Genomic DNA, 27,415 nt, shown 5'->3' with positions numbered 1-27,415 from the left:
ATTGTCTAAAACTCCGGAGAACGGTTCTTTGAAGGTGCTCGTTTTGGGGGCACATCTTTGGGCACAGTGCCAGGGCTTGGCTTATATTGCCTCACCTGGTCATCGCCCTGTATTAGATGCAGATAATTTGCCCAAAGGACACAGCTCCCCGGCAGACCCAGGATTCTGCCCCACGTCTGCTGCCCACCACAACCCATATTCCTAAAGCATTGTCTTGGGAGTTGAAAAGGCATGAGATAATTTATACTACAGGAAGCACTCAAACCAAGTGAAAGGAAATTGGAGAAAGGCAAGTTTATTTCTCAGCGTGAGAAAGAACTTTCCCAGGGTGGGGACTTCTTCCTTAAAAATGCTTCAGCTCAGCCTTGAGGGTTTATATTTAAGGAGGAGACTGCAGATTGGTGATTCTAATCAACATTGTTTACAGCTGATCTGAGGGTCTGTTGCCTGTGGCTGAAGTTCTGCTGTATTTTAGCAGCTGAGGTCTTCAGATTTTCCCATTTGTTTCTTCAAGAAAAAAAAAAAACGTGATTCCTTTCCCTTTTGGTTGGCTTTCTGTAACTGACCTTTTCAGAGGGAGAGGGGACAGGTGGAATGAACAAAATGACTCCTTGGACCCAGCCTGCCTTGGGAGCTCTCTCGGCCTGTGTGGGCCATCCCATCATTTCCTTGACCCCACAGCACCCCCTAGCGAGCTGCTGGAGATCTGCGAGCTCAGCCAGGAGAAGATGAGCTCCGTGTTTGAGGACAGTAACGTGTATATGCTGCACATGATGTACCAAGCCATGGGCGTCTGCTTGTACATCCAGGACTGGGAAGGAGCTCTGCGATACGGACAGAAAATCATTAAGCCCTACAGGTGATTGCCATGGCCATTCCGACCACCTTCGCACGGAATGGAGCCTGGTGGTTTGGAGTGCGTACCTAGGCGGTTTTGCCTTCTCCCTGTCCCGTGTTGGAGCATGCCCAGACCAGCTTTCTCTTCTCTGCACCCACATCCGGAGGTACAGGGCCAGGGTGCTGCTCCCGTGGGTCCTGTCTGTCCCCTCCACCATCTGGAAGAGACACATAGGATGGCAGGTAGAGGTTTTGCAGGGGTTGCTGGGGCAAGATTGGTCCCAGGACCTCCCCAGGTGCTATTCATTGTAGCTATTTCAGGCCAGTATTTAAAAGCCACCTGTTTGTTTCTTTTCATCATTATTCACACTCTCCCCTCATGTTTTCCTAAACTGCAGCCCAGGTTGCTCATGAGGAAACTTTGGGGCCTTTAGATTGGCTGTGGTTATTCAATATCCCGCCTGGGTTTGAAGAAATCAAGCTGGGTTTTACCGGATGGTAATGATGACTATCAGCTACGGGGAAGTTTCCTGTTGAGGGGTTATTAACCCTTAGGGTGGGTCACAGATGGAGGCCATGGCATTGTTCTCTGGCTCTGACTAGCCCAGCGGTTCTCAACCTGTGGGTCGCGACCTCTTTGGCGGTCGAACGACCCTTTCACAGCGGTCACCTAAGACCATCCTGCATATCAGATATTTAAATTACGATTCATAACAGTAGCAACATTACAGTTATGAAGTAGCAACGAAAATAATTTTATGGTTGGGTCACAACATGAGGAACTGTATTTAAAGGGCCAGAAGGTTGAGAACCACTGGACTAGCCACTTCGGGGCTGGGGCGGCCTGGATCAGGTCCCTGGGGTGCTTGTTAAACATGGTTCCAGTTTGCATTGCCAGGATCGCCTCAAGACCAAGTGGGTCAGAATCTGGGCATTGGACCGGAAATCCCTGTGTTCCAGAAGCACCCCAGGTGTTTCTCGCGAGTGTGAGAAGCCCTCAGTTCACGTTCTGAACTGAGGTTACTGTTAAATTTGTGTCTGGTCTGAATGTTCACTGCCCAGCTGGCCCTCTACGTCCCCCACACTGCCCTGATTAGCCAGCAGGGGGAGTCCAAGGGGAAGCAGCTCCTTTAATCTGCTCTTAGAAACAGAATTTGCTACTTTGGGGATCATCGCAAAGCCTATCCTTCTTCCCCTGGCAGATGAGAAAGTCCTGTGGTCTCATGCACACTTTCCTCTGTGAGATCTGGAGGGAGGAGAAGGGGAAGGAGAAGGAGAAGGAATGTTATCATCTCAGCCTTGCGGTTTCTCTCCCAGCAGGAACTGGCTGTGCTGGATCCTTCCTGAGCTTAGTGAACCCCAGTCCTGGTCTTCTGGAGGGAATTGGGGGGGGGGGGGAAGGACAGCATTCCCCCAGGGGCTGGCCCCTGCCCAGGAATACAGCCAGAATGCGTGTCTTTTGGGCGAATTTTGAGGGTAGAGCAGTACCAACCAGCCTGTAAAGAAACACCTCCTACACCAGTGATGACGAACCTTTTGAGCTCGGCGTGTCAGCATTTTGAAAAACCCTAACTTAACTCTGGTGCCGTGTCACATATAGAAATTTTTTGATATTTGCAACCATAGTAAAACAAAGACTTATATTTTTATATTTATTTTATATATTTAAATGTCATTTAACAAAGAAAAATCAACCAAAAAAATGAGTTTGTGTGTCACCTCTGACACGCGTGTCATAGGTTCGCCATCACTGTCCTACACACACCCCAACACATATCCTCTCGCCTGCGGGTCCCTGTTCCCAGGGAGAGGGCTCCCTCCTAGGCGAGCTCCATCTGTCAGTCAGCCATCAGCGAAATCCAGGCGGCAAGTGCCCACTGTGTATAAAGCTCTCCACTGGACGACAGAGAGAGAATATCTAGAGGAAATGGGAGGTGTTCTCCTGACTTCAGAGCTTAGAGTTTTGGTATCATAGAGGGTGATTCAAAGCTGGGGTCTCGAGGCATATCAGTGTGTGTATGTCTTTAAGTATACTATCTCTTTAATAGGAGGGGAGAAGCCTAATGCCCTCATTATTGGGAATTTACCCAAAAAGATGGTTTCCCAATGCCCTGCTTTGGGTGCACCTAAAACAAAAACCGGATGAGGATTGAATGTCTTGTTTGTAACTATTTTTTGTGTAGGCTTTCTCCCGCAGTTTCTATGTAGCTTTACAGAAACACACAGACTGCATTAAATGAAGTGCCTCCAGGTGATCCCCGGGGCTGACCATCCACAGTCTCCGCCCACACCTGCGGGTGGGAGGGGTGTGGCTTCCGTGGAGTGTGGCACCACCAGCTCAGCAGCCACGCTGACGCCCAGCCTGTGGGCTGCCCACGGCCTCTGACACGGTGGCCTGTTGTCTCTTCTCCCCTTCCAGCAAGCATTACCCACTGTACTCCCTCAACGTGGCCTCCATGTGGTTGAAGCTGGGAAGGCTGTACATGGGCCTGGAGAACAGAGCTGCCGGAGAGAAAGCCCTGCGGAAGGTACGTCTGAGACCCGAGGCTCGGCTTCTCGGTCCCCGCCTGACCTCCTCAGCATCCTTTCTTCATCCCTCGGCAGATGGGGGTGGAATAATTGAGCCTTTGCTAGTTGGCGTCCAGGCCCTCCTGTGACGAGGAGTGCACACGTGGGGAGGAATGCCCTTCATTCCGGCTGGGGTGGGAAGCTCAGCCCACACCTGGGAGACCACACTGCCTGTTCTGTGCCGTGGGCAGAGGCCACCAGGTAGGTCAGTTCCATCCCAGGACCTGACATGTGGCTTTTCTTTTAATTCTCACAAAAATGAGATATTTCTGATAAAGAAATTGAGATGCGAATTGAGATGAGGTTAAGTAATTAGCCTCAGGTATGTGCTGGGGCCTTGATTTAAACGGGCCTTTCTGAGTCGAAGGCTTCAGCTCCCCCCACCATGACTAGCAGGCAGGGAAACCAGGAAACCAGGACCCTGGGCAGCATCCGCCGACCACCCAGTGTCTGACAGCGGCCCTGTGCTGCCCATGGGAGAGGCCGAGCCCTGGCCCTCACCTCACAGCAGTGCGATTGTACCATAGACTCTCCTGGTCGTTTATGTAGAAGTTAACAGATGATAAGATGTAACCTTTGGGACAGCCTGTTTACTCCTGTCAGAGAATGTTGTAGCCCGGATGCCCAGTCCTCCAGATTCCCCAAACCTTCCCAGACTATTGGGGAACATGGGAGTGAGGTCCGAATCCCACATGCGAGGGTCAGGGCCCCGCCAGGCTAGGAGTGTGAGTTAAGTATAACATTTCCCTTTTTTAAACCAGTGAATTTGTCTGTTTATCGCCTTAGTTATTTTTGGGGGGGGGGGGGGAATTAACTTGTTAGGTCACAATTGCAATGGGCTGGTAGGTAATTAAGTACAGGTCAAAGAAGGGTAGGGTGGATTTGAGCAAGGATCTCGAGTCATGAAAGGAATTCGGAGGGTGAGGGGAGACATCTAACAGGTGATTCCTAAAAAAAACCCCGACGGGTGATCCCAAAAGACCTGCACTCTTCCTTGGCCTGCCTCCTATTGGTTTGAGATCTAGGAGCAGAGTGGAACAGTAGAAAGAATGCTGTCATAGTCACAGGCCATCAAAAATCTCGCTTGGGAGAATGGGAGTAATTTGAGTTTTTCTATGAGTAATATGGTTGAGTACAAAGGAGCAAAATAAATTCTTATTCAACATATTCTCTCTATATGCCAGGCACTATTCCAAACACTTGATGTGCATTAACTCTGAGAGGCACAGGGTGGTTAAGTACATTGCCCAAGGCCACACAGCTAGGAAGCAATGGGGCCACTGGAGACTCTTTCACTTAATATCCCTTCGCTCTAAAAGAACCTTATTTAATACATTCTCTCTAACTTCCAAAGTGAAACCTGCAGCGATTTTTAGGTTTGTTTGTTGTTGTTTTTTTAAGAATATGTATTAAGAGGAAAGCATGAACTTTTTGAAAGGGAAAAATGGTTTTGTCATGTCTTACAGATTAGTAGTGTAACCTTAAAATCAAACAGGTTTGATGTAAAGTTCACTGTGACTTTTCTGTTCCAGCATAGCTGTTTACTTGGCTGACCGTAGCCAAATCCATCCCGAAAGCATTTTTTACTCAAATCTTAGAATATTGGGGCAAAAAAATGTCATGCAATCAATTTCTCTGTATCGTTTCTTCAGCTATTGCAGTGGTAAAAACTGGGTGACTCTTTGGTTACTAGATAATCTTGTCCTTTTTCAAAATCCTCACCTGAGGATATGTTTGTTTGGTTTTTAATTTTTTTAAATATGTTTTTATTGATTTCAGAGAGGAAGGAAGAGGGAGAGAGAGAGAGAAACATCAATGATGAGAGAGAATCACTGATCAGCTGCCTCCTGCATGCCCCCCCCCACTGAGTATGGAGCCTGCAACCCAGGCATGTGCCCTTGACTGGAATCGAACCCAGGACCCTTCAGTCTGCAGGCCGATGCTCTATCCACTGAGCCAAACCAGCTAGGGCCTGAGGATATGTTTTTATTGATTTCAGAGGGAGAGGAAGGGAGAGGGAGAGAGAGAGACATCCATCAGTTGTCTCCCCTATGTGCCCCAACCTAGGATCTAACCTGAAACCTAGGTATGTGCCCTGACTAGGAATAGAACCCACAACCTTTTGGTGTACGGGATGTCGCTCCAAACTACTGAGCCACCCTACCAGGGCCTCCCCCCCCCCCCCCCCCCCGCCCCCCGCCCTTTGGAGCAGATGCTGGAGCAGAGCACAGGCTTAAAGCAGAGAAGTCCAGCTGAATTCAAGTCAGCCCAGGTGCAGGTGCGAGGGGATGGGCTTCGGGCTCTTACCCCCTCTTTGTCTCTCTCTCCTAGGCCATGGCGATCATGGAAGTGGCCCACGGCAAAGATCATCCGTACATTTCTGAGATCAAACAGGAAATTGAAAGCCACTGAAACGATGCCAATGTGGCAGTTTTTATTTAAGTGCTCATGCAGAAACCTTCAAGGATTTGAATATTTCAAATCATATACATCACGCCTGCATTTCTGTAAAGTCATTGCCATGAAAACACTGTGTGCACTTACACCTTCCACATGGCTCACTTGGAATTGGTCTTATTTTTAACCTTAAGATCACAGTCATTTTTTAATGCTTTTTCCCCTAAGAGATGATGGCATGATTTCACGTATGATACTTTGGACAGGTTGAGTTTTGAAAAATGTGATTATTTTTTGCCCTTCATGCCTATTATTTTAATGTGAACAAACCTGAATGATGAGAGAGAATAAAAACGGGAATAGTACTTGAAGCTTGTGTTTCCTTTTGTCAGTGGGGAGGACTTCAGAGAGGTGGGTGGGTGGACATCGTGGAGTGGACAGGTCACCCCTGTTCTGTGTCAGTCAGTGAGCCAGGCCTCCCCTAGGAGGTGGGTCAGGTGGCCTCTTTAGCCTGAAGTTGCTTTTGGGGTTCAGTGCCTTTGGAGGAAGAAAGAGGGAAGATGCAGGAAGGGGAAAAAAGGTACCTGTGGAAAAGATGAAGGGACTGAGTACAATTTGGCAGTTAGAAAAGTCATGGGGATGTAAAGTCCCTCTCTGTACTGCTATGTCATCTTTCCTTCCTCTTGTCCACACACCCACATGCATCTAACACAGTTCACGGCACACAGTGAGGTGAGCAAGTAGGACGCGTTCTCTTGTCCAGTCAAGTGCAATAAGACATTTAGTGAACGCCTACTATATGCAAAACAGTCTGCATAGCTCACCAGGTCCAGCATAAGGAATATAGCCAGTAATATTACGATAGCTATGTATGGTGCCAGGTAGATGGCTGACCACCATACTGCGCACCTGAAACTAATACAACATTGAATGTCAATTATAATTGAAAAAAATCATTTAAAGCAAAGCAAAATAAATAGTTGAATTTTAAAAAAAGGGGGCCGGGGATAAAGGTACCCATGAGGGAGAACAATTAAGTGAGCTGGCAGGAACCTGCGTCTGTGTCCATTCTTGCATCTGGTGCCTGGTCTTCCTTCAATGCATACAGGTGTTTCACATGTGCTTCTCTTTCTTGACTCTTTCCTCATCTGTCTGAAAGCAGACTTTCCATCTCTCCTTCTGTTCATTGGTCTGTGCAGCCCTCTCCTTGTCTGGAAACACTCCAGGGAAAGCTTAAGAAGGAAAAGAATTTTTCCTTACCGACTCCGTGTTGTTGAGCAAACACTGGTCTCTCCCCGAGCGCACGGCCAGCAGGAATCCAGCTTCCCCACGGCCCAGAAGGTAGCAACCTGGGGATTGTTTGTTAGCAACCGCTGCCGAGAAGCACAGACCCAGAACCAGAACCAGGCCTCCTGTGCCAGGCGCAGGGATGTTTCCCATAATCCAAAGAGGAGCTTCCCCATTAGGTAATACTGAAGCCTGATGGAGTTGACGCCAGCTTTTTTATATGCATGATCATGCAAATGGCTTGAGCAGCCATAAATCTGCTGTGTTATCTTCCTTCCTCATCTCCACACACCCACACGCATCTCTCACACACGGTTCATGGCACACAGTGGGCCCAGCAAGTGGGATGCATTCTCTTGTCCAGTCAAGTGCAATAAGGAGTTTATTGAACACCTGCTATATGTGAAACAGTCCGCATAGCTCTCGAGTGTGGAGAGATGAGGAAGGCATGGTCCTGCCTCTGGGTAGCTTAGGGTTTTTTTTGTTTTGTTTTGTTATTTTTAATTGCTTAAAGTATTACAAAGGGTATTACATATGTGTCCTTTTTTTTTTTCCCCGCCCTTGACATTCCCCTGGCCTCCCCTACCCCCCAGTGTCTTATGTCCATTGGTTATGCTTATATGCATGCATACAAGTCCTTCGGTTGATCTCTTACCCCCCCTCACTCCTGCCCCCCAACTCTCCCTGGCCTTCCCGCAGCAGTTTGACAATCTGTTTGAGGCAGCTCTGCCTCTCTGTCTATTATTGTTCAAAAGTTTATAATGGTCACTATTATCCATGAATGAGTGAGATCATGTGGTGTTTTTCCTTCATTGACTGGCTTATTTCACTTAGCATAAAGCTCTCCAGTTCCATCCATGCCGTTGCAAATGGTAAGAGTTCCTTCTTTTTTACAGCAGCATAGTATTCCATCATGTAGATATACCACCGTTTTCTAATCCATTCATCTACTGATGGGCACTTAGGCTGTTTCCAGATCTTAGCTATGGTGAATTGTGCTGCTATGAACATATGGGTGCATATATCCTTTCTGATTGGTGTTTCTGGTTTCTTGGGATATATTCCTAGAAGTGGGATCACAGAGTCAAATGGGAGTTCCGTTTCCAGCTTTTTGAGGAAACTCCATACTGTCTTCCATAGTGGCTGCACCAGTCTGCATTCCCACCAGCAGTGCACGAGTGTTCCTTTTTCTCCACATCCTCCCCAGCCCTTGTCGTTTGTTGATTTGTTGATGATAGCCATTCTGACAGGTGTGAGATGGTACCTCCTTGTTGTTTTGACTTGCATCTCTCGGATGATTAGTGACTTTGAGCATGTTTTCATATATCTCTTGGCTTTCTGAATGTCCTCTTTTGAAAGGTGTCTATTTAGGTCCTTTGCCCATTTTTTGATTGGATTGTTTACTTTCCTTTTGTTAAGTTGTATGAGTTCCCTATAAATTTTGGAGATTAGGCCCTTATCAGATATGACGTTGGCAAATATGTTTTCCCACGCAGTGGGCTTTCTTGTTGTTTTGTTGATGGTTTCTTTTGCTGTACAGTTGCTCACCATCTTGGTGTTTTATAGAAGTCATAATTGTTCAATAAATTTAAGATAAAGGGATCTGAAACGAGTGCACAGCTCCTTCTCCTGCACCAGTCCCACTCCCCAGGGGAAACCACTGTGAACAGTTTGCGTATGTGATTCCAATTTTTCCATCTCCATATAAGTAGATTTCGAGAAACCAAGGCAGAATGGCACTGACGTATTTTGTAAACGCCGCATGTGACTCAACAACAAGGACCTCTTTCCATTTTAGCTTCTGCAGATTTGCCCCGTTCTTGTTAGAGGCAGAAGAATGTGCATGTTGTAATTTACTCAGCTGTTCGCGTGATGGACCTGTGGTTTTTCCAGTTTGCTGTTATTATAAACAGTGCCACATTGAACACTCTTAGACTAATAACTGTGCTGACGTGTGCTAGGTAGCATTTTGAGAATTCCTATGAGTGGGATTTCAGAATCAAATAGTGAAAACATTTACGTGGAATAAATACGGCCACATTTTTATTTCAGGGGTAGGGGAGGAATCTGACCATTTTATTTATTTTTTAATGTACTTTTTATCGTATAGTATTACAGATACCTTTCATCCCTCTCCCCTTTACATCCCTCCTTCCAGCCCTACCCAGCCCCTTCCAAGGTCTTCATTCCCCTATTGTCCATGTCCATTGGCTATGCATATAAGCATATAAATTCTTGTCCTCCCAACCCCCCATCAAGGTATGTCAGTCTGTTCCATGCCTCCATGCTTCAGGTCTTATTTTGTTGGTCAGTTCATTTTGTTCATTAGATTCCACAAATAAGTGAGATCATGTGATATTTATTTGTCTTTCTTCAATTGCCTTATTTCAGTGAGCATAATATTTTCAGGTCCATCCATGTGGTCCCAAAGGGTAAGAGGTCTCTCCTTTTCACAGCTGCATAGTATTCCATGGTGTAAATGTCCCACAGCTTTTTTTATCCACTCATCTACTGATGGACACTTGTGCTGTTTCCAAATCTTAGCTATTGTAAATAACGCTGTTATGAACATAGGAGTGTGTATATTCTTTCTGAATGGTGTTTTTAGGATATATTTCCAGAACTGGGATCACTGAATCAAATGGAAGTTCCATTTTTTATTTTTTCGAGGAAACGCCATACTGTTTTCCATAGTGGCTGCACCAATCTGCATTCCCATCAGCAGTGTACCAGTGTTTCCTTTTCTCCACATCCTTGCCAGCACTTGTTGTTTGTTGATTCGTTGGTGATAGCCATTCTGACAGGTGTGAAGTGATATCTCACTCTGACAGGTGTGAGGTGGTTTTAATTTGCATTTCTCTGATGATTAGTGACTAGAAATTTTTCATATGTCTCTAGGCCAGTGGTTCTCAACCTTGGCTGCACATTAGAATCATAACAAAGAAACAGAATTTCCAGAGGATGAGGCCCAGAAATCAGGATTTTAAAAAGATTCCCAGGTGATTCTAATGTGCAGCCAAGGTTGAGAACCTCTGCTCTAGGCCAGTGGTCGGCAAACTTTGGCTTGCGAGCCACATGCCGCTCTTTGGTCCCTTGAGTGTGGCTCTTCCACAAAATACTGACTTCTGCGCATGGGCCATGAAGTTTCAATTGCACTGTACGTGCGCGCCCGCACGTGGTATTTTGTGGAAGAGCCACACTCAAGGGGCCAAAACGCCGCATGTGGCTCACAAGCCGCAGTTTGCGGACATGTGGACCACTGCTCTAGGCCATTTGTATGTCCTCGTTGGAGAAATGTTTATTCAGGTCTTCAACCCATTTTTTAAATTGGATTGTTTGTCTGTTGTTGAGTTGAACGAGTACTTTATATACAGTGGGGCCTTGACTTAAGAGTTTAATTCATTCCGAAACCGAGCTCGTTAAAGAGCTCGTTAAGGAGCTCGTTAACTCAAATTACTGTATCAACTCAATGCAAAAAATCGGCAGAGAGACAGCTGGTATCTCAAAAAACTCGTTAGTCAGGACACTCGTAAGTCAAGGCCCCACTGTACTTTGGATATTAACCCCTTATCAGATGTATCATTGGCAAATATGTTCTCCAATGCAGTGGGCTTTCTTGTTGTTTTGTTGATGGTTTATTTTGCTGTGCAGAAGCTTTTTATTTTGATGTAGCCCCATTTGTTTATTTTCTCCTTAGTTTCCTTTGCCCTAGGACAGTGGTCGGCAAACTGCGGCTCGGCAAGCCGTGGCTCACGAGCCACATGCGGCTCTTTGGTCCCTTGAGTGTGGCTCTTCCACAAAATACCGGCTCTTCCACAAAATACCAACTTCTGCACATGGGCCACGAAGTTTCAATCGCACTGTACGTGCGTGCCTGCACATGGTATTTTGTGGAAGAGCCACACTCAAGGGGCCAAAGAGCCGCATGTGGCTCTCGAGCCACAGTTTGCCGACCACTGTCCTAGGAGATGTACCCGTAAACATATTGCTAGAGAGATGTCTGAGATTTTACTGCCTATATTCTCCTCTAAGACTTTTATGGTTTCATGCCTTACATGTAAGTCTTTTATCCATTTTGAGTTTATTGTTTTTGTATGGTGTACTAGTAAGTTGGTGGTTTAGGTTCATCCTTTTGCATGTGTCTGTCCAGTTTTCCCAGTACCATTTGTTGAAGAAACTGTCTTTATTGTATGTTCTTGCCTCTTTTGTCAAATATTAATTGACCATAATGGTGTGGGTCAATTTTGGGGGTCTCTGATCCATTCCATTGGTCTTGTGCCTGTTCTTGTGCCAGTACCAGGCTGTTTTTGGTTATAATGGCTTTGTATTATGGTTTGACATCTGGTATTGTAATCTCTCCTACTTCATTCTTCTTTCTCAAGATTGCTGCAGCTATTCGGGGTCTTTTGTGGTTCCATATAAACTTTTGGAGTATCTGTTGCCACATTTTTTTCTAAAAAACTATCAGGTGCCAGTAGGATATAATATTTGTAGTATTTGTTTCCCTCTACCCTCCTAACAGTACTACTAAAAACTTTTTTTTTTGCCAATCTACTGTATGAAATACTTTGTTTTACATGCATTTATTAATGAGATTGGGTACTTTTTCATCCACCTAGGAACTGTGTTTCTTCTCTGAGTTGTTATTTATGGCAGTTGCCGATTTTGCTGTTCATGTCTTTTATTATAATTTATAAGAGCTCAATGTGTATTGGGATATTAGCTCTTTATCCTGTACTGACAATGGTTCCTCTGGTTGTCCATTAACTTTATTTTTTAAAAGTGTTTTTATTGATTTGAAAGAGAGAGGAAGGGAGAGAGATACATCAATGTGAAAGAGAAACATTTGGCTGCCTCCTGCACGCCCCCTACTGGGGATCGAGCCCACAACTCAGGCATGTGCCTGACCCAGAATTGACCAGTGGCCTTTTAGGTGCATGGGATGATGCACAACCACTGAGCAACACCAGCCAGGGCCATTCACTTTATTTCTCATGACACTACTGAACCCAAGCAGATTGCATCTTTAAACGAAGAAAGGAAAGAAAACCATTTTTTAAATGTAAGTCTTCGATCTATCTGGAATTGTGTTAATAGAAAGAGATCTGATGGTACTATTTAAAATTTTTAACATTCACAATTGCTAGCTACTTATGCCAGCATCATTTATTGAATGGTTTATTTTCCCCTGCTGACTTGAAATGTTCCCATTCCCATAAGACATTGGTTTATTTCTATACTATTTCATCCCATTGATTTGCCAGTAAACTACTCTTGATTTTTGTTGCACTCTAAAACTTTCAGTATCTACTGGAGCTAATCTGTTGTGTTCTCTGGGATTTTTCTGACCATTATCCCATGCTTAACCCTCCAAAGTACTTGAGAGTCCTCTCTTGGCCTTTCCCCACCCCCCCCCCCCCCCCCCCCCCCGGTCTCCAAAAATGCTATTGCGATATTTACTAGATTTGCTTTGGAGTCAGCGATACAGAGAAATGACCTCTTCTATCCAAGCATGTAGTGTTTACCAATTTGTCTACGTTTTGCCTCAAAGGGTTTAGTTATGTTTATGTAGGTCCTACAGATCCCCCTTAACACCTCTATTTAATGTTTCCGTAGCTACTATGAATGAGCTTTTCTTCCATTCTGTTTCATGACTGGTAAGTCTGACAAGTTCTCCCCATTTATTTTTATTAAAGAAAATAAAATGTAAAAATCAGAACATAGGCATGTTTGAGCCCGTTTTTGTCAATTTACTGCAAATTTGTATTTAGTATTTAATTACATTTTGTTCTACATTTTTTTAAAAAAAGTTTCTTCTCCCGCTCTGTTTGGAGATAAACAGAAGTCTACTAGTGTTTTCTAAATTATATAAAACCACTTTTTCTGTTTATCAACCAAAGAAAATAAACCGAGTCTATTTACTCAGTCCATGAGAGAGAAAACATATTAGTGTTTGTACCTATTCTTTTGCCATCTACCGGACTTCGCTCCATTTTCACTGGCATTTTGCCTATTATCATCTTTTAAAAATAGTATGTGGCTTTTCCCTCAAGAACTAGAATTGTTTTGTTGCCACAGTCAACATATACAGAGATTTGTCCGTTTAATGAGACATCTGCCATCTCCTTCCACCCTCGCTTACCGTATTCTCATTTGCATCATGTGAACCACGCTGGGACCTGTGTAGGTGAACAGTAACTCGTCTAGTGCCAGGGCTGCACATGGGTCACTCCCAGCCATGGTGCTATCACCCCATAGTGTCGGCCCTCATCACCAGGGCTTCATTGTGTGGGTCTATGGCAGCTGATGGGCTGGAAATAATAAGGGTGGGGCCGCCGCCTTAAAGCTAGCGGTGAGTTATGCTCTTAATAACATGGAAAGACAGAAACTAAAAGTTGGGTCTTGCCTGGCAGCCTGGTGCCTGCCGTTTGCAGGTGCACAGTTGGGATCGGAGTAAATGACAGGTGGGGGAAGGGACTTGGTGCCCCATGAGGGTCCTCAGGGCATTTGTGAGAAGGGGGTCCGTTTCTGTGCCGTCTTCACTCCACCTGCCTAGCGATCATCTCGTTCAGATATTTTTTCTAACAGTGACCACTCTGGAAATGTCGAACTAATTATTTAGTGTGATCACGTTATACAGGAATAAAACGTGGGCAGAAATGGTGTTAGAAAACTGAGAAGTAGATGTTCCCAGGCCCTTGTGCTCATGAAAATAACCCTCGACGAGATGGCTGCTTTCAACTAAAGTGAACACACACACAGTACAGGGGAGAGAAAATGCAACTGTTTTTCTCTGGAAAAAGAAACAAGTTTATTGCATATGTAAATCAATAGATATCTTTTATAAAAAAAAAAAAAAGGTTAGAATAAAGATCTCACATTTGTAAAGGCACATATGAAACATTTCACAGCCATGACACGGGCAGTGAGAACATACACAATAGCAACTAGGACCAGTATAATGTAAATAAGACGTTATAAAAACAGATAGGAAACAGTGCAAAAAATACTGTCAAAAGTCAGTTTTATACACCGCATGACTGTGTACAAAACTGCCAAGCATAAGCTTATTTACTGATATAAAAAAGCGTAGGATAGCATGCATAGTTTTATTTAAGGCTTTTAATATTATTAAATTGAGAGGGAGTCTGTAACAAAGTCGAGCTGACATGAATATTGATAAACCACTTCCCCACTTAGGGAATGGCCTATGAACTTCTCACTCCCTCTCTCCCCTTACAAGTTGGTGATAGACTGGACTTCCATTTGTAAAGTGGCAACTCAGGATCCCAAGTCCCAACCCGGAATGCGTTTCTCACAGCAACAACCTATCAGGCGGCTAAATTTCCAGGTCAGCCCTGGAAATAATAATAGCCAACCAGCTCTAGCTGACCCAACCCGAGATTTCAGCTACGCTGCAAGCCAGGCTTCTGTGGGTCAACCCACGAACCTTCAGAACCAACTGGTTTCTAAGCTGTCTATACATTCTTTGGACTTGAAACCTATTCACTGTCAAGTGGTTTGAATGATACACAATGCACAACATTTTATAAAACACAGACCAAGGAAAGCATCAAAATACTGAAGTCGCAGAACAACAGTCCAGTGAAACAAACTAGATTATTTGAAGCAACACAAGTTACATAAGGTTATAGAGTCAATAGTCATCTGCATATGTAACCCTTTCTTTTTCCACTTAAGACTCCTCGAAGGAGTGAGCTATTAGAGGAACAAAGGAAATCCCAGGGAACCATCTCTACTGAAGAGGAACCTCACTCCTGAAAGGATCGAGTTAATGGATTTTGAAGATCCCAAGCAGTGGCAAGGAAGTTCAGTGAAAGGGAACGGCAGTAACACTTTACCAGGTACAAGTTGGGAAAAATAAATGGCTCTGAGTGACAGCTTTCAGCTCTTGACTGAAGGTGACTAATTAGCTACCCTGCAGTCCAGGGAGGAGGGAGGCCCCTGAGAAGTGCCCAGAACACCGGGCACCCCGGCCCTGAGAGCCACCTCCCTAAACTCAAAGCAGGATTCCTGAGATTTCAGCAAAACAGCACCACCCCAGCGCACACACAGACCCCAATCCGATCTTGGCAGCTTTCTCCTTGAAACCGTATCAGGTGAGGAGGCCTGTGCATTGCCCTGGAGGTTGGGGAAGAAGAACGGGGTAAGCTAGAGAGTGGATGAGCAGCGTGCCCTGCCCCTCCCTGGATGACAGATGATAAATACGTTCTGTGGACGAGCCTGAGGAGCCCGGCGCCGTCCCTGATTCTGGCTGGGATGGAGGGCGCATGGGTGCAGGAGGAAGCTAGCAACAAACTCATCGGACCACACACACCATGTGCCAAGTGCAGCCGCTGGGAATCCATGTAGGTTACCTTGAAAGGAACAGCGGGCGCTGCTGCAATCATCACTGTAAACAGGAACGGCAACCGAATCCATCCTGGCCTCATCTCTCGTGCTGAGTGGGGGCATCGCCCAGGGGGAAGGAGTGGGTGGGTCGGGCAGCGTCCTGGCTGCTGACAGCTTCCTAGCTGTTTCCATTCTGGTTATTTCCATGTCAGATTTCATACTCCTTGAAACTACGTAACTTTTAAAAATTAAAATCCGATTTCCTAATTACATCGTTTGGAGAGGTTTAAGAGTGGTTCTCTAGGACAGATGAAACCATTCGGTAGGGGTCACCCTGACAGGGAAGGGGAAGAAATGGTGTGCTGCTGGAGAGCAAGGCGAGGTCAGCACAGCCCTGGGTGAGTGAGGTGCTCTTGGAATGAAGAGGGTGACGTCACAAGATAGTCCCACCCAGCCCCCCAACAAGACAAGGAACAACTGCTGTCACTGTCCTGACACCTCCCAGCTCTGGGGCCCTGATCATAAACACTAGCATAAAGGGAAGGAAAGAGGAATGAAGATGCCCGGGAGCTGCGATTGCCAATGCTGGGAGCTACATGGAGGAGCAGAGCCCCCTGCTCATAGGACTGCCAGGAAGGCATCAGCTACCAGCAAGCGAGGGGAGGCCGGATTCCTGAGCAGCAAATGCAGGCACCACCAGAACCCACGACACCATCAAGCTCTACGCCAACAGTGAAGACGCGGTTTAAAACCACACACAAGGGTGAAACAGACGCCAGCGTGGCCACCCGTCTTTCCCAGGGAGGCCACCGCATGGTTTCTGGCCACACAGAAATGGAGGTAGGGAGCAGGATGGACATTCTGGAGTCCAGAAAATTGTTTGCGAATGTTTTGGTAACAACTTCAGGGCTGATCTAAAAGCCTCCCCCCCTCCTCTCCCCCTTCCTAGCTCCGCTCTGGGCAAGCTTATGGCACTTTCTGGAAAAAATTATCCTGAGGGCCCAAAGTGTGGCAGAAGGAGCAGTGACTTCTACGCAGCTGCTTGTCAAATTTGGGCTGCACTTCAGCTCCAGCCCTGCTGCCTTACAATGCAATGCCCTTGAATTTGCTGTTAGAATGGGAGGGCAGGCGGAAGCTGTGAACAGGAGGAACTGATGTGCATCCTCCCCTTTATGGCACCAAACCGCACAATCCCAGGCTCATGGGCGTTTTTACAGAGAACCTTTTAGTTTGGCCTTGAGAGCAACATGCAGATGTATTAAGCTGGAAGAGATAAGAAAGGTGGTCTTATCTGGATAAAAATGCTCACCCACTCGAGTTTATGGGTTGGCTGAATTGGAATGGATACAGCTCACATTTCTCTCAGGCACGTTGCTGCTACTTGCAACAGATGGTCACTAAGGCCTTTGCCCTCCAGAGTCTTAGAAACAGAGGCAAAGACAAGAACCATTCTGCTTTCTCGCTCAGAGCTTAAGGGAAGTGTCAAACACAACTGAGCGCCCTAGCGATTTCCACCCCACAGGGCCAACTAGTTTGTCAGTCACAGAGCTGTGGGCCACGGGGACACGTGTTCAGTGTCCACGGAAAACCCCAACTTCTCCCCTTGGAGGTGGTGCTAGGTGGGTTGTTGCTTTGCTCACAAAATGGAATCACTACCTAAGAGCATGAGAGGTGTCTGACAAAAACCACAGGCAACGATACAAAACAGCAGCAGCAGAATCTTTGGTAAAACCAGAGAAAGCTGAATTCCCACAAAGGGCCAGCCTAAGAGCCCGACAGTGACTATTTGGTGCCTCTGGAAATGTCCTACACCAGGAGCCCACTATCCCTGACACAAAGGTGGAATGAGGGGTAGATGAACATGGGTCTGATCCAATCCCAACCCTTGAGTCTAAGCTCCCTGCACCTGCCTCCCACCCCAAGTGGTTGACGTATCTGCCCCCAAAGAATCAATAACTATACCCATTTCCCCCGCCAAACACGCATTGGAAGTCAGAGAGAGATTAGAAAACATTCTGTGTTCTGACAGGCCACCTTCGGGGGTTGTACATCACATTCCCTAACCACCGGGCTGAGGACAGCTAATACTGATTGCACATCCAGAAAAGACGGCATCGGAAAACCCCAGGGTGATGCGCCTGATGGCCAAGCCCGCCCATCAGAATCAACATGTGCTAACATCTCTGCAGTGACTCCCAGGCCCCACGAGATGGCCCACTCACCGAGTGAGGTGAGAATCACCAGAGCAAGACGGCACGTCCTCCCAGGGCCACGCTGCCCACTGCACAGGCCTCCGTGAGCTACAGCACTTGTTTGAAAAAATGGGACTAAACACTCTACAGATGAGGTTGATCCATGTTATTATAAGTAAAATATGGTCCAACCATTGGAAATTTCATCTGGGTCAACCTATGGTAAGCTGGGAAAGATCAGAAAAGGAAGCAACTGGATAAAAACGCTGACCTGCAGTACCCACTGGAGCTTATAACTGAACCACAGAAGCTGAGAGCAAACAGGATGAAGGTGAGGTGAGCACTGGGCGAGCCCGTGGTCAAATCTCAGAGAGCAGCCCACAAGGAAGGAGCCGAGATGGACAAGTGACTCCCTAGGCAAACAATGGCATTCATTACAGTTAAAAATGTAGTTCCTCTTCTCAATCTAGGACCACAAAAAGTATGAAAGTGAGATTACCTGTATTGGGGCTCCTCGGAAGTCTATCCCTCCAAGTATTCCATGTGGAGAAGTTTTCCCCTTCCTGATCTTACTGCTCCCCTCCAACGGAGGGGAGGAGCCCATTCCTCTTTATTGTCCTATGAAGAAATCAATGTGTGATACTTCCTGTCCGGGGAAAGAGGTGTCTATCAATGGAAATGCTACTGAAAGGTGGTGTCTCCTTGGAGAAACCCATGAAGCTCACAGACTCAGCCCAGCTCCAGGATGAAGACATCAAATTCCACCCACAATCCAGCGACCGTACTGAACAAGGACAAACACGGGGCCGATGCATCCAGATGAGTGTGGATTAGAGAAACAAAGCATTTCACCTGGAGAACTTCAAAACCAAGAGGCCTGGGTGTGTTTGAGGGCTTTGTTGTTGAGAAATTTTTTAATTTTCCCTTTTCAAACCCAAGCCACAGCAACAGACTCCGACAGCCCCAGCTTCAGACTTGGTACATCATCAGGAACTCATTCCAAAAGCTCTAACTAGATAACTAATTTAATACACTTTGCTTCAAGGTTTATTCCTTGGCAGGCTTCCCAGATACGAAGCATCTCTGGGCAATGATTATGCAGATGCCACTGGAAGAACTTTAAGTGGCGGCCGCTAATTGAACAGGAGAGGGACTGGCATTTGCTGGAGATGTGAAAAGGAATGCAAAATGCGCTGAAGGACCCAAAGCACTTGTTTTTCAAAAGGAAAGATGGGGCATAACTTTCAATGTTTGCCTTTGGGTTTCAACATAAACTTGGGCTAGGAAATTGGATATTAAACCCATTTATTTCCTGCATTCACGAATACTCCTGGAGCACAAGGTGGCAACGGCGGACGGGTTGAAGAGGGGACCGTGAGTGATGAGCGCAGAGACAGCAGATCTACGGGCTGCCCACACGAGACCTGTCAATGGCACCCACGCTGGGGCCCACGAGATGAAAGGGACATACTGGCAGTCCATCAAACAATAAAGCAGGCAATTTGACATCCCTCACAGCAGAATATCCCAAGGATGGACTGTATCTGAGGAAAGGAAACCAATACCTCTCTGCCTGTGGACGATCCAAGTGCTGAGCGCCCGAGTGAGGGCTGTGAGCTCTCTTCCGCTGAAAATACATGGTGTGCTAATAGCTTTCTTTTTCAGAATATAGACCCAAATTCCGGAACCTACAGAGCTTGGCTGAAGTTATTAGACTCCTTGACTGATTCTTTAGACCTGGGGTAGAAGGCAGAAGGCCCTGCATCACCAGAGTCTCTGAGTCTAACGAAGAGAAAAATCGTACCATCTGGCCAGATGTGGAACTGAGTTGATTCCTAGGCCAAAGCAGTTCCTGGGGACCTGTGTCCACACCCATCCGTTGGTGTGCGGTGACCGAAGTTACAGAGGCACACTCTTCTTTCTGGTTCATTTGATGCCTTCTTTCCTTGTATTTTCAGCCCAAGAACAGAAAAAAAAGAAAATGAAAGCAGCAGTGGAAGAAGGCCTGGTAGAACACCACAGTGATCAATTCCGAGAACAAAACAATTTAAAAGTTACAGTCAGGAAAAACTAGAGAAGAAAATCCCCCCAAATTCAGCAAGATGGAAAGTGCGTGGAATATCAGTGTACTAACCTAAGAAATTCCGAAGCACAGGGACCAGTGAAGGCCAGGAAGAGACAAAGTGGGGACCGAGCTTCACTGAAGGCAGCGCTGACACCACAAATGACCAGAGTGAGTTGTATGGAGAAAGGAGGGACCACCACGGGGCTCTGTGTGAGATGAACTCCACCACGTTCATCATGGGGGCCGGGACCGAGTGGGCTGAGTTGTACTCTCACAGACCAAAGTCCAGAGACGGCACCAGCACAGCGGGGTCACACTTGGTGTGGCTCCTGGCCAGGGCCCCTGCTGAGTGTCAAAGAGCCCCCATCAGCTTTCGCAAGTGTCTCTTTGATAACCTTTCCAATGACTTGGTGGCTCATGGAGGGACAGAATACCCTCCAGCACCTTGACCTTCAGGCCCCCGTCCAGCACGCCCATCCTAAACAAACACAGGATCAAGGGCCTTCCTGTCTCCTTTCGCTTCTCACTCTGGTCCATTAGCTTCTCTCAATCAGGCAAGAAGCCGAGCTGCACAGATGGCCTGGCCCAGGGCCTCCAAGGCCACCAGCCTGGCACCCACCGAGCAAATGAGGAGAAGCTGCAAATACTGAGGGTGCGGCCCCCGGCAAGGAAACACAAGCTCCAGAGCCCAGATTAACGGGTGGTCGAGAAAGAGGCAAACAAAGCTCCCCATTCAGCCTGGGCAAGGATTACTCCACTGTAAATGCAGCCTTTCCTCTGGCTGCTCCGGCTGTCACTCAAGGTTAGAGGAGGGACTGGGGGAATACTACTGAGGGTGAGAACAGAAGGAAGAAGGGAGGAATCATCCTGTCCATCAAGGCTCCCAAGCCCAAAATATAAGAGAAGAGCGTTTTTTCCCCCAGAAAAAAAGGTCTTGGCCCTAATCTTTACATTTTAGGATAAACTCATTTTCTTGCCATCTTTGATTTGGACATGAGCAATTAAGCTGATGAATTTCAGGGTTGGTTACCCATCTGGCTGCAGCTTCACCAGAGATGTGTTCCCTTCTGCCTCTGTCCCCCAAATGGTCCACCAGGCGACCTTTCCCTACCAACGTGTTACAATGCAGATCGGTCAAAATGTGGTTCAAATGAAAAGCACTACATTACTGTGAAAACTGCAATTACAATGATTCACACAAGTTATTCCAAAGGGGGAAAAAATAAATTATCTCATATAAAATAATACATGATGTTTATGAAGAATCTTGGCTCCCGTAACGAGGGAGCCCGTGTCCTGCCGGCTCCAGCCACCCGTGCCCTGCTGGGGGAGCAGGCTTTGTGTGGAGGTGCCTCCCCATCTGCAAGATGGAGCTGGGTCCCTCTTCCAGGGGCTGGGTCCGGGGGTTAAATGAGTCTGGAGTTTTGGAGGAACTGAATGAGGACCTGGTAGACAAACTTGTACTGAGCGATGGTCTGGATCATGAACATCCTCTGCTCCCGGAGGAGCCGCAGCATCATGGGCACTTCCACCTTCTGCAAGAAAAGAGAAAAGCACAAGGTCCTGAGATGGGGAGCTTCCCATGAGTGTTTCCTCATTCCTTCATCCAAGAAGCATTCCCTCACTGCCCGTGTGCAGGTACAGGAGACAGCAAAGGACTCAGCCCCCTGTAGATTTTCCCAAAGACTCGATACCAGCAGTTGGAGAACCTGGTTGGCATGTACCACTGATGTGCTATTGTGATTTATTTTTAATATGTTTTAATTGATTTCAAAGAGAGGACGGAAGAGGGAGAGAGAGAGATGGAAACATCAATGATGAGAAAGAATCATTGATCGGCTGCCTCCTGCACACCCCATATTGGGGAATGAGCCTACAACCTGGGCATGTGTCCTGACTGGGAATAGAACTGTGACCTCCTGGTTCATGGGTCAACACTCAACCACTGAGCCACACCGGCCAGGGATGTGCTATTTAAAATACAGACCAGTGTGTTAGAGAAAACATAGAAGCTGGAGTTAAACTCAACTGGTATTCTCAACTCTATCGTGGCCCAACGGTAGGATTTATGCCATCTCTTGCTCTTAGTTTCTTCACCTGTAAACAAGGATAATGGTGCTTTCCTCCAATGGCACAGTGGCCCTGCCCAGGTTAGTGATATGTCCTGGGCACTGACATGGGGTATAAGCAGTACCCACCTCCAGGATCACATAAAGATGTGCATGCAAAGCATTGAGCACAATGTCTGCACACAGTTCTTAAGACCATGCATGATCATCTTATAATGTTATGAAATGAACAATCACCTGCTGAAGCCGCGCTCTACCATCCCTTCATCACCTGTGTCTGTTTCTCTGTGTTACACAAGGCTGCTAATAAGACCCTTCCCACAGAGTTAACTGTAAAGGCTTCTCAAGTTGGAAAACTGCTAGAACAGTGCTGGCACATGGTAAACACTAAATACAGGTGAGCTGTTGTTATCATATTTTCATTATTGTCATCACCACCACCATCACTTCCACCACCTCCACTTCCATCTCTGCCACCACCATCACCATCATACAACCTACACCACCACGCCCTCCACCACCTCCACTTCCATCCCCACCAGCACCACCACCACCATCTCAATAGCCTGTAAGACTCAGCCCCAAGGACAGAGGATCTGATACGGTGCAGTTTGGCGATAAGACCAAGAAGGGTCCCTTGGTCCTCAAGGAAAGAGTCCCAGTTGCCTTGAAGATTCACTCGCACAGGCTCTGATGTCCACTGGTCCTAACACAAGGAATCAGGAGGCAGCTGACGCTTGCTATGTCTCGCTTGGAAGGCATTTTCTCCTCCTCTACTCTATGAAGGAGGGTTAACCAACTCAGAAAAGCAGGAAGACCAAGCCATCTTGCTATTTGGCTGGGGATAAACCTGGTATTTGTAATGAACTCATCTGGGACAGACAGCTAAATCCAGGGGCCAAGAGAGGGTATTATAAACCATAAAACGTATGGGCATTAAAACATGACAGGTAACATTCTGTGACCAAAAGCAACGGGCCACAAAGAGGCTTTTTCGGAACAGCCTGGGTGAGTCCCCTCCCATCCCTCCCTCACAGGTGCTGACCTCACACATCTTTGTTTCAGGGAAAAGAAAAGGCATTTCATTACAAAATTAAAACTGCGTGGATTAGAGAATAAAACATAAAGGGGGTTAATCCAGAAGCCATGCAAAGGAGACAGGAAAGTTTAGACAGGAAAATAATAGGACATACAATTTCATATTTGTCAAAAAAAAAAAACAACAAAAAATGAACCATCTAAACATGTTCCACCCTTCTCCCAAAATAAGGGCTTGGAGCTTACTCGTCAGGCCCGAAACAGAACAAAGTGGAGAACTTTTTTCACCCTCACCAGCTACCAATAGCACTGATGGGAAACGGGCAGATAAGGCCAGCTATATTTGTGCTGGGGAAGGGAAGTGAAAAATGAGTCATCCAGCTATCTTTGAATATCAATGGGAACAGAAGTCCCTTTTGGACTGACCACGTTCCGGCAAAGAATGTTCTGGCGTGCGACTGGGCATTGAGGAAATCCGCTATGTTTGGACACACCAGAGAGAATTTAATCGCCCGAGCCCTCATCAAGTCCACGCAAGGCCCCAATGGCCGGGTCCCTCCCTCGGTGCCATGCTGGCTCTGACATGTGCTGTGTACTGTTCTACTGGGCCAGGAACATCTGGTGATCAATGAGCCTTCATGTCATCGCCTCACTGAGGCTTGGCCTTTGATGGGTCTCCGAAGAGCTCAAAACGGAACAATCCTTCATGTCAGACAAGATGGACAGAATAGCTTCTCAAGTTGAAAAGGAGGACGGGGGAGCAGAGGTGTGCACAGGGGATGGAGAAGAGAAGGAGAAGAAAGTGATAGGAGGGGGGAGAAAAGGACTTGTGGGGACGTAGGAGATGATGAGGCCCTCCCTCTGCCCCTGGAGCCCATGGTATGCTCAAGCCATAGGTCCCCTGGTTCCATTCCATCTTATCCCATCTCCCAGTGCTGAGTGGATTTGGGACTTGGAGGCAAGCTATCCACTCTTCTAGAGACTTCCAACAGTGACAGAAGCAAACAATCCAGAACTTCATGTGAGACAAAAGGATAAAAACTCACAGAAGGTGATGAAACATCTGTGACGCAGTCTTAACTGATTCCATGAGGGGCATTTTGCTCATCAACAGAACGTTTGGTGTTTTCCAACACCAGGCCACATTATTCCGAACTCCCCTCCTCCTCCTCCTCCTCAGCAGCACAAACATGCATCCTACAGACGGGAAGCTTCCAAAATGAACTTTTATAGGCAGGGAGTTTACAACCCTCTGAACAGGTTTACACTTAACATTTACCGTTTTCCTGCAAGTTACACTATAACAAATCTCATGGGGTAGTAGTTCGTCTGACTTTCAAGCCACGGATGGTAATGAGTAAATACGTATATTATTATATAAATTCCTTCGCAGAACCTGTGTTGTAACTTTCCTGAAAAACTACCAAACCACTTGGAAAGTGTCCTTGGATTCTCCAAGCTGTGTAATTTGGAAAAATGAACAAGAACCTAATGACACTTGAAGTTGGAGAAGGAAATAACAGGTTGGGCAAGGGGGAGCTGGGTAGGGGAGGGGTAGAAGATCTCGTTCTCACCGTGGCACCACTGCTTCGGAGCCATGTGGCTCCGGACAAGCCACTGAACAGTGTCTGGGCCTCAGTTTCCCCATCTGTAAAGCAGGAGGACTGGCCTGTGCCCAGCCCCATCTACACGGCTGCTATGAGGACCCCACTAAGACAAAAAACGTGACAGCCATTCTAAGCCCCATATAAATAAACAGCAGACGGTCTTTAGCCTCCATTGCTGTTGTTTCATCTTGAGGAAATCAAAAGCCCCTCAGAGTAAAGACCTGGTTAGAGCAGGAAGGGGATGCCATACACCGTGTGGGCGCCAGATCGGCCACAGCCCCTTCAGGGAGAAGAGCTGGGCGTGACCTCGGCAAAGGCACTCAGATGCCCACTTCGCTCTGCCACTCCAGCCACTGCCGGTCTAGACCGGAGCCAACAACAGCCCCCTTTAGAGAAAACCCCTCTGAAGGATGCCAAAGCTCTGTACACTACGCGCACTTTCACACAGGCTGGAGGCCAACACACATCCCAGACACGCCAGATGCATCAAAACTACATGTGACCAAACCACGCACCACGGGAAAGTACCCACAATGAAGCCAGACTGTCTACACAACACTGCCGACTTCTGGAAGTCCATACTGATGAAGATCAGACTTTCTAACCGGTCAGTCCCTATCGCACACGCCGATCTCTCTATGACAGGGGTCCTCAAACTTTTTAAACAGGGGGCCAGTTCACTGTCCCTCAGACCGTTGGAGGGCCGGACTATAGTTTAAAAAAAAAACTATGAACGAATTCCTATGCACACTGCACATACCTTATTTTGAAGTAAAAAAACAAAACGGGAACAAATACAATATCTGTATTTGCATGTGGCCCGCGGGCCGTAGTTTGAGGACCCCTGGTCTATGATATGGGTGTCAGCACAGGGCAGTGAAAGACAAGAGAGAACCAGGCCTGGGAGTGTCAGAGCCCGAGCAGGGATCAGGGCTGTGGAAAGCTCTCGTCAGGACAGAGGGAATCGGGCCCCGGGAAAGAAGGGCGCAGGCGAGGCCCGGCCAGGGTGCAGCTCTGTCCCCAGGTGGAGGGTTCAGGAGGCCCCGGGAGACTCACCTCATTGTGCTCCAGGCAGTAGATCATCAGCTCGGAGAGGATGACCACGCCGGTGCGGCCCACGCCCGCGGTGCAGTGGACCACGATGGGCGGGTGCCGGCTCTGGGTGCCCTCCAGCATGCTGTTGGTGTGCCGACGCACCGACTGGATCTCCTCCAAGTAGGCTGCAAGACAAAGGGCACGTCCGTCACGCGAGCCCCGCGTGGCTTTGCCTCCAGGAGCCGGGCGGGGGAAGCCAACACGGATGGGGAATCTTTTTTTTTTTTTTTTTTAAGTGACAGTGATTTACAGTTCTTACAAGACACTAATTATTTGGCTGGTACCCACGGTACAGTCCCGGAGCCAGAGAGGACCAGCTGGGAGTCAATTAGTCCATGGGAGAATTTGTTCTTTGAATTAAATCGTTCTTTTTAAAAAATTAAATTCGGTTTTCCCCTCTGCAAATCCCCAAGTCCCCCAAGCAGATGAGTCTCGACATTACTTACAGCAATTCCTCCTATTAACAGACGGGGATCAGAGCACCAGCGAGGTCCCCTTGAAACGCCCGCCTGGCAGCGCCCGTGTCTGGTGGGAAGAGCCTCCATCTGCCGTCTCCCTTCCCCTCCCTGAATGAGCGAATGTCAGCCGAGGCTCGACTTCGTTTTTCGATTTTAAAATAGACATCGGGGGGCCTGCTTTACAGCTTGGATTCCAACTGGTTGAGCAGCTCAAGGTAAGCCACCCCCAGCCCCATTTCTGGAGGCCACATGTTTGGGGGGAGTCGTGCCACCTTCCCCATCCCTCCCAGCATCTGCCTAGCTCACTACTCCATTGGGGCACAAATGAAAAATTACACTGTCCTTCAGGACCATAAAAAAATAAGGGTATAAATGTATTTAAAAAAAAAAAAAAGGGTAAACAGTCCAGGAAGTGGAGAAAGTCGATTAATAATTGAGATTTTGTAGTGGCTGGCTCAGGGAGAAGCAGATTGGAAGGCCTGGGCACTCAGAAAAAGCTCACCCTGATGGAGCTACATACACGAGACTCAGGAAAATGGTCAAATTGGTGAAGAGGAAAAAGGGCATGCAACCTGGTCTGGTTCATCTAGAAGCATCTGTTTTACGTACAGTCAATAAGAACTCCTGTTTTCCTTATTAAGCGCTTATCAGACATTCTAGGACCTGACTCGACACACTGGTCTAGAGTCCCTTAGCCATGTGAATGAACGCACTCACACTGTTTAAAAAAATTTTCTATATTTTTTCAGTAATTTAGATCGGCCTTCCCGCAGTGGGTTCTGATTTTAAAGATTTGGCTATCATTTTAACCCCCTTTTAGACTCAATCTTATATTATCAGAGCTGTTAGTCAATCATCAAACTGGTCTATTTTTTTTAAGTGCTCTACTTTTATTGTTCCCATGTTCTGTGTCTTGGAGAAAATTCTGATTAGTTAATTAGGGAAGGATTACTGGAAAGGACCAAAAAGAATACTATTGTGAGGAAAGCGAGTTCTGCGGAGGTCACTGCCCTGCCTTATTAGTATCTGAGCTACAAACCTCAGCAACTCACAAACCCTCTCCATCACGCTCTAGATTCTTTGATTCCAATCACCTTTCTCTTCTCCACTTTCAGTGTCCAACTCCAGCACCATCATCATGTTAGTGGGAAACTAAACACCTTTATCAACGTATAAGTATGCAGAGAAATCTTTCTGTTGGAATTTGTGAAATGGTACATTTAGGCTTTTAAAAACCTGTCTTCTCTCTCTTTCCCCCTCTGCCTCCCATTCTAAATGAATGTCAAAATAAACTCAAGGTGGGACCATGCCCAATCAACTGAGCCACACCAACCAGGGCTTACGTAGCATGTTTTCAAGGTTCAAACATGTATCCAAATAATTATTCATTCATGAGTGAAGTTCTAAATCAAAGTGGAATTAATTAGTTTACCACAGTTTTAGTAGCTTA

General features: G+C 46.8%; 2 protein-coding genes across 2 annotated transcripts in view; one reads left to right on the top strand and one right to left on the bottom strand.

Moving 5' to 3' along the window:
* Positions 1-6,173, top strand: part of SMYD2 (SET and MYND domain containing 2) — a 52,713-nt gene extending 46,540 nt beyond the window's left edge. The window contains exons 10-12 of the mRNA XM_070397251.1: positions 685-859; positions 3,257-3,365; positions 5,737-6,173. Of these exons, the coding sequence (XP_070253352.1) occupies positions 685-859; positions 3,257-3,365; positions 5,737-5,817 (365 nt within the window). The 3' untranslated portion in view covers positions 5,818-6,173. The remainder of the gene's footprint in view (positions 1-684; positions 860-3,256; positions 3,366-5,736) is intronic.
* Positions 6,174-13,844: 7,671 nt separating this feature from the next.
* PTPN14 (protein tyrosine phosphatase non-receptor type 14) overlaps positions 13,845-27,415 on the bottom strand; it is a 151,511-nt gene continuing 137,940 nt past the window's right edge. The window contains 2 exon segments of the mRNA XM_070396862.1: positions 13,845-21,233; positions 25,469-25,632. Of these exon segments, the coding sequence (XP_070252963.1) occupies positions 21,105-21,233; positions 25,469-25,632 (293 nt within the window). The 3' untranslated portion in view covers positions 13,845-21,104.

Source organism: Myotis yumanensis, unplaced genomic scaffold (genome assembly GCF_028538775.1).
Source record: "Myotis yumanensis isolate MYYU_CA2020_CCGP unplaced genomic scaffold, mMyoYum1.0.hap1 SCAF_17, whole genome shotgun sequence".
Lineage (NCBI taxonomy): Eukaryota > Metazoa > Chordata > Mammalia > Chiroptera > Vespertilionidae > Myotis > Myotis yumanensis.
The sequence above is the reverse complement of the archived record's forward strand: the minus strand, read 5'-3'. Positions and strand labels throughout refer to the sequence as shown.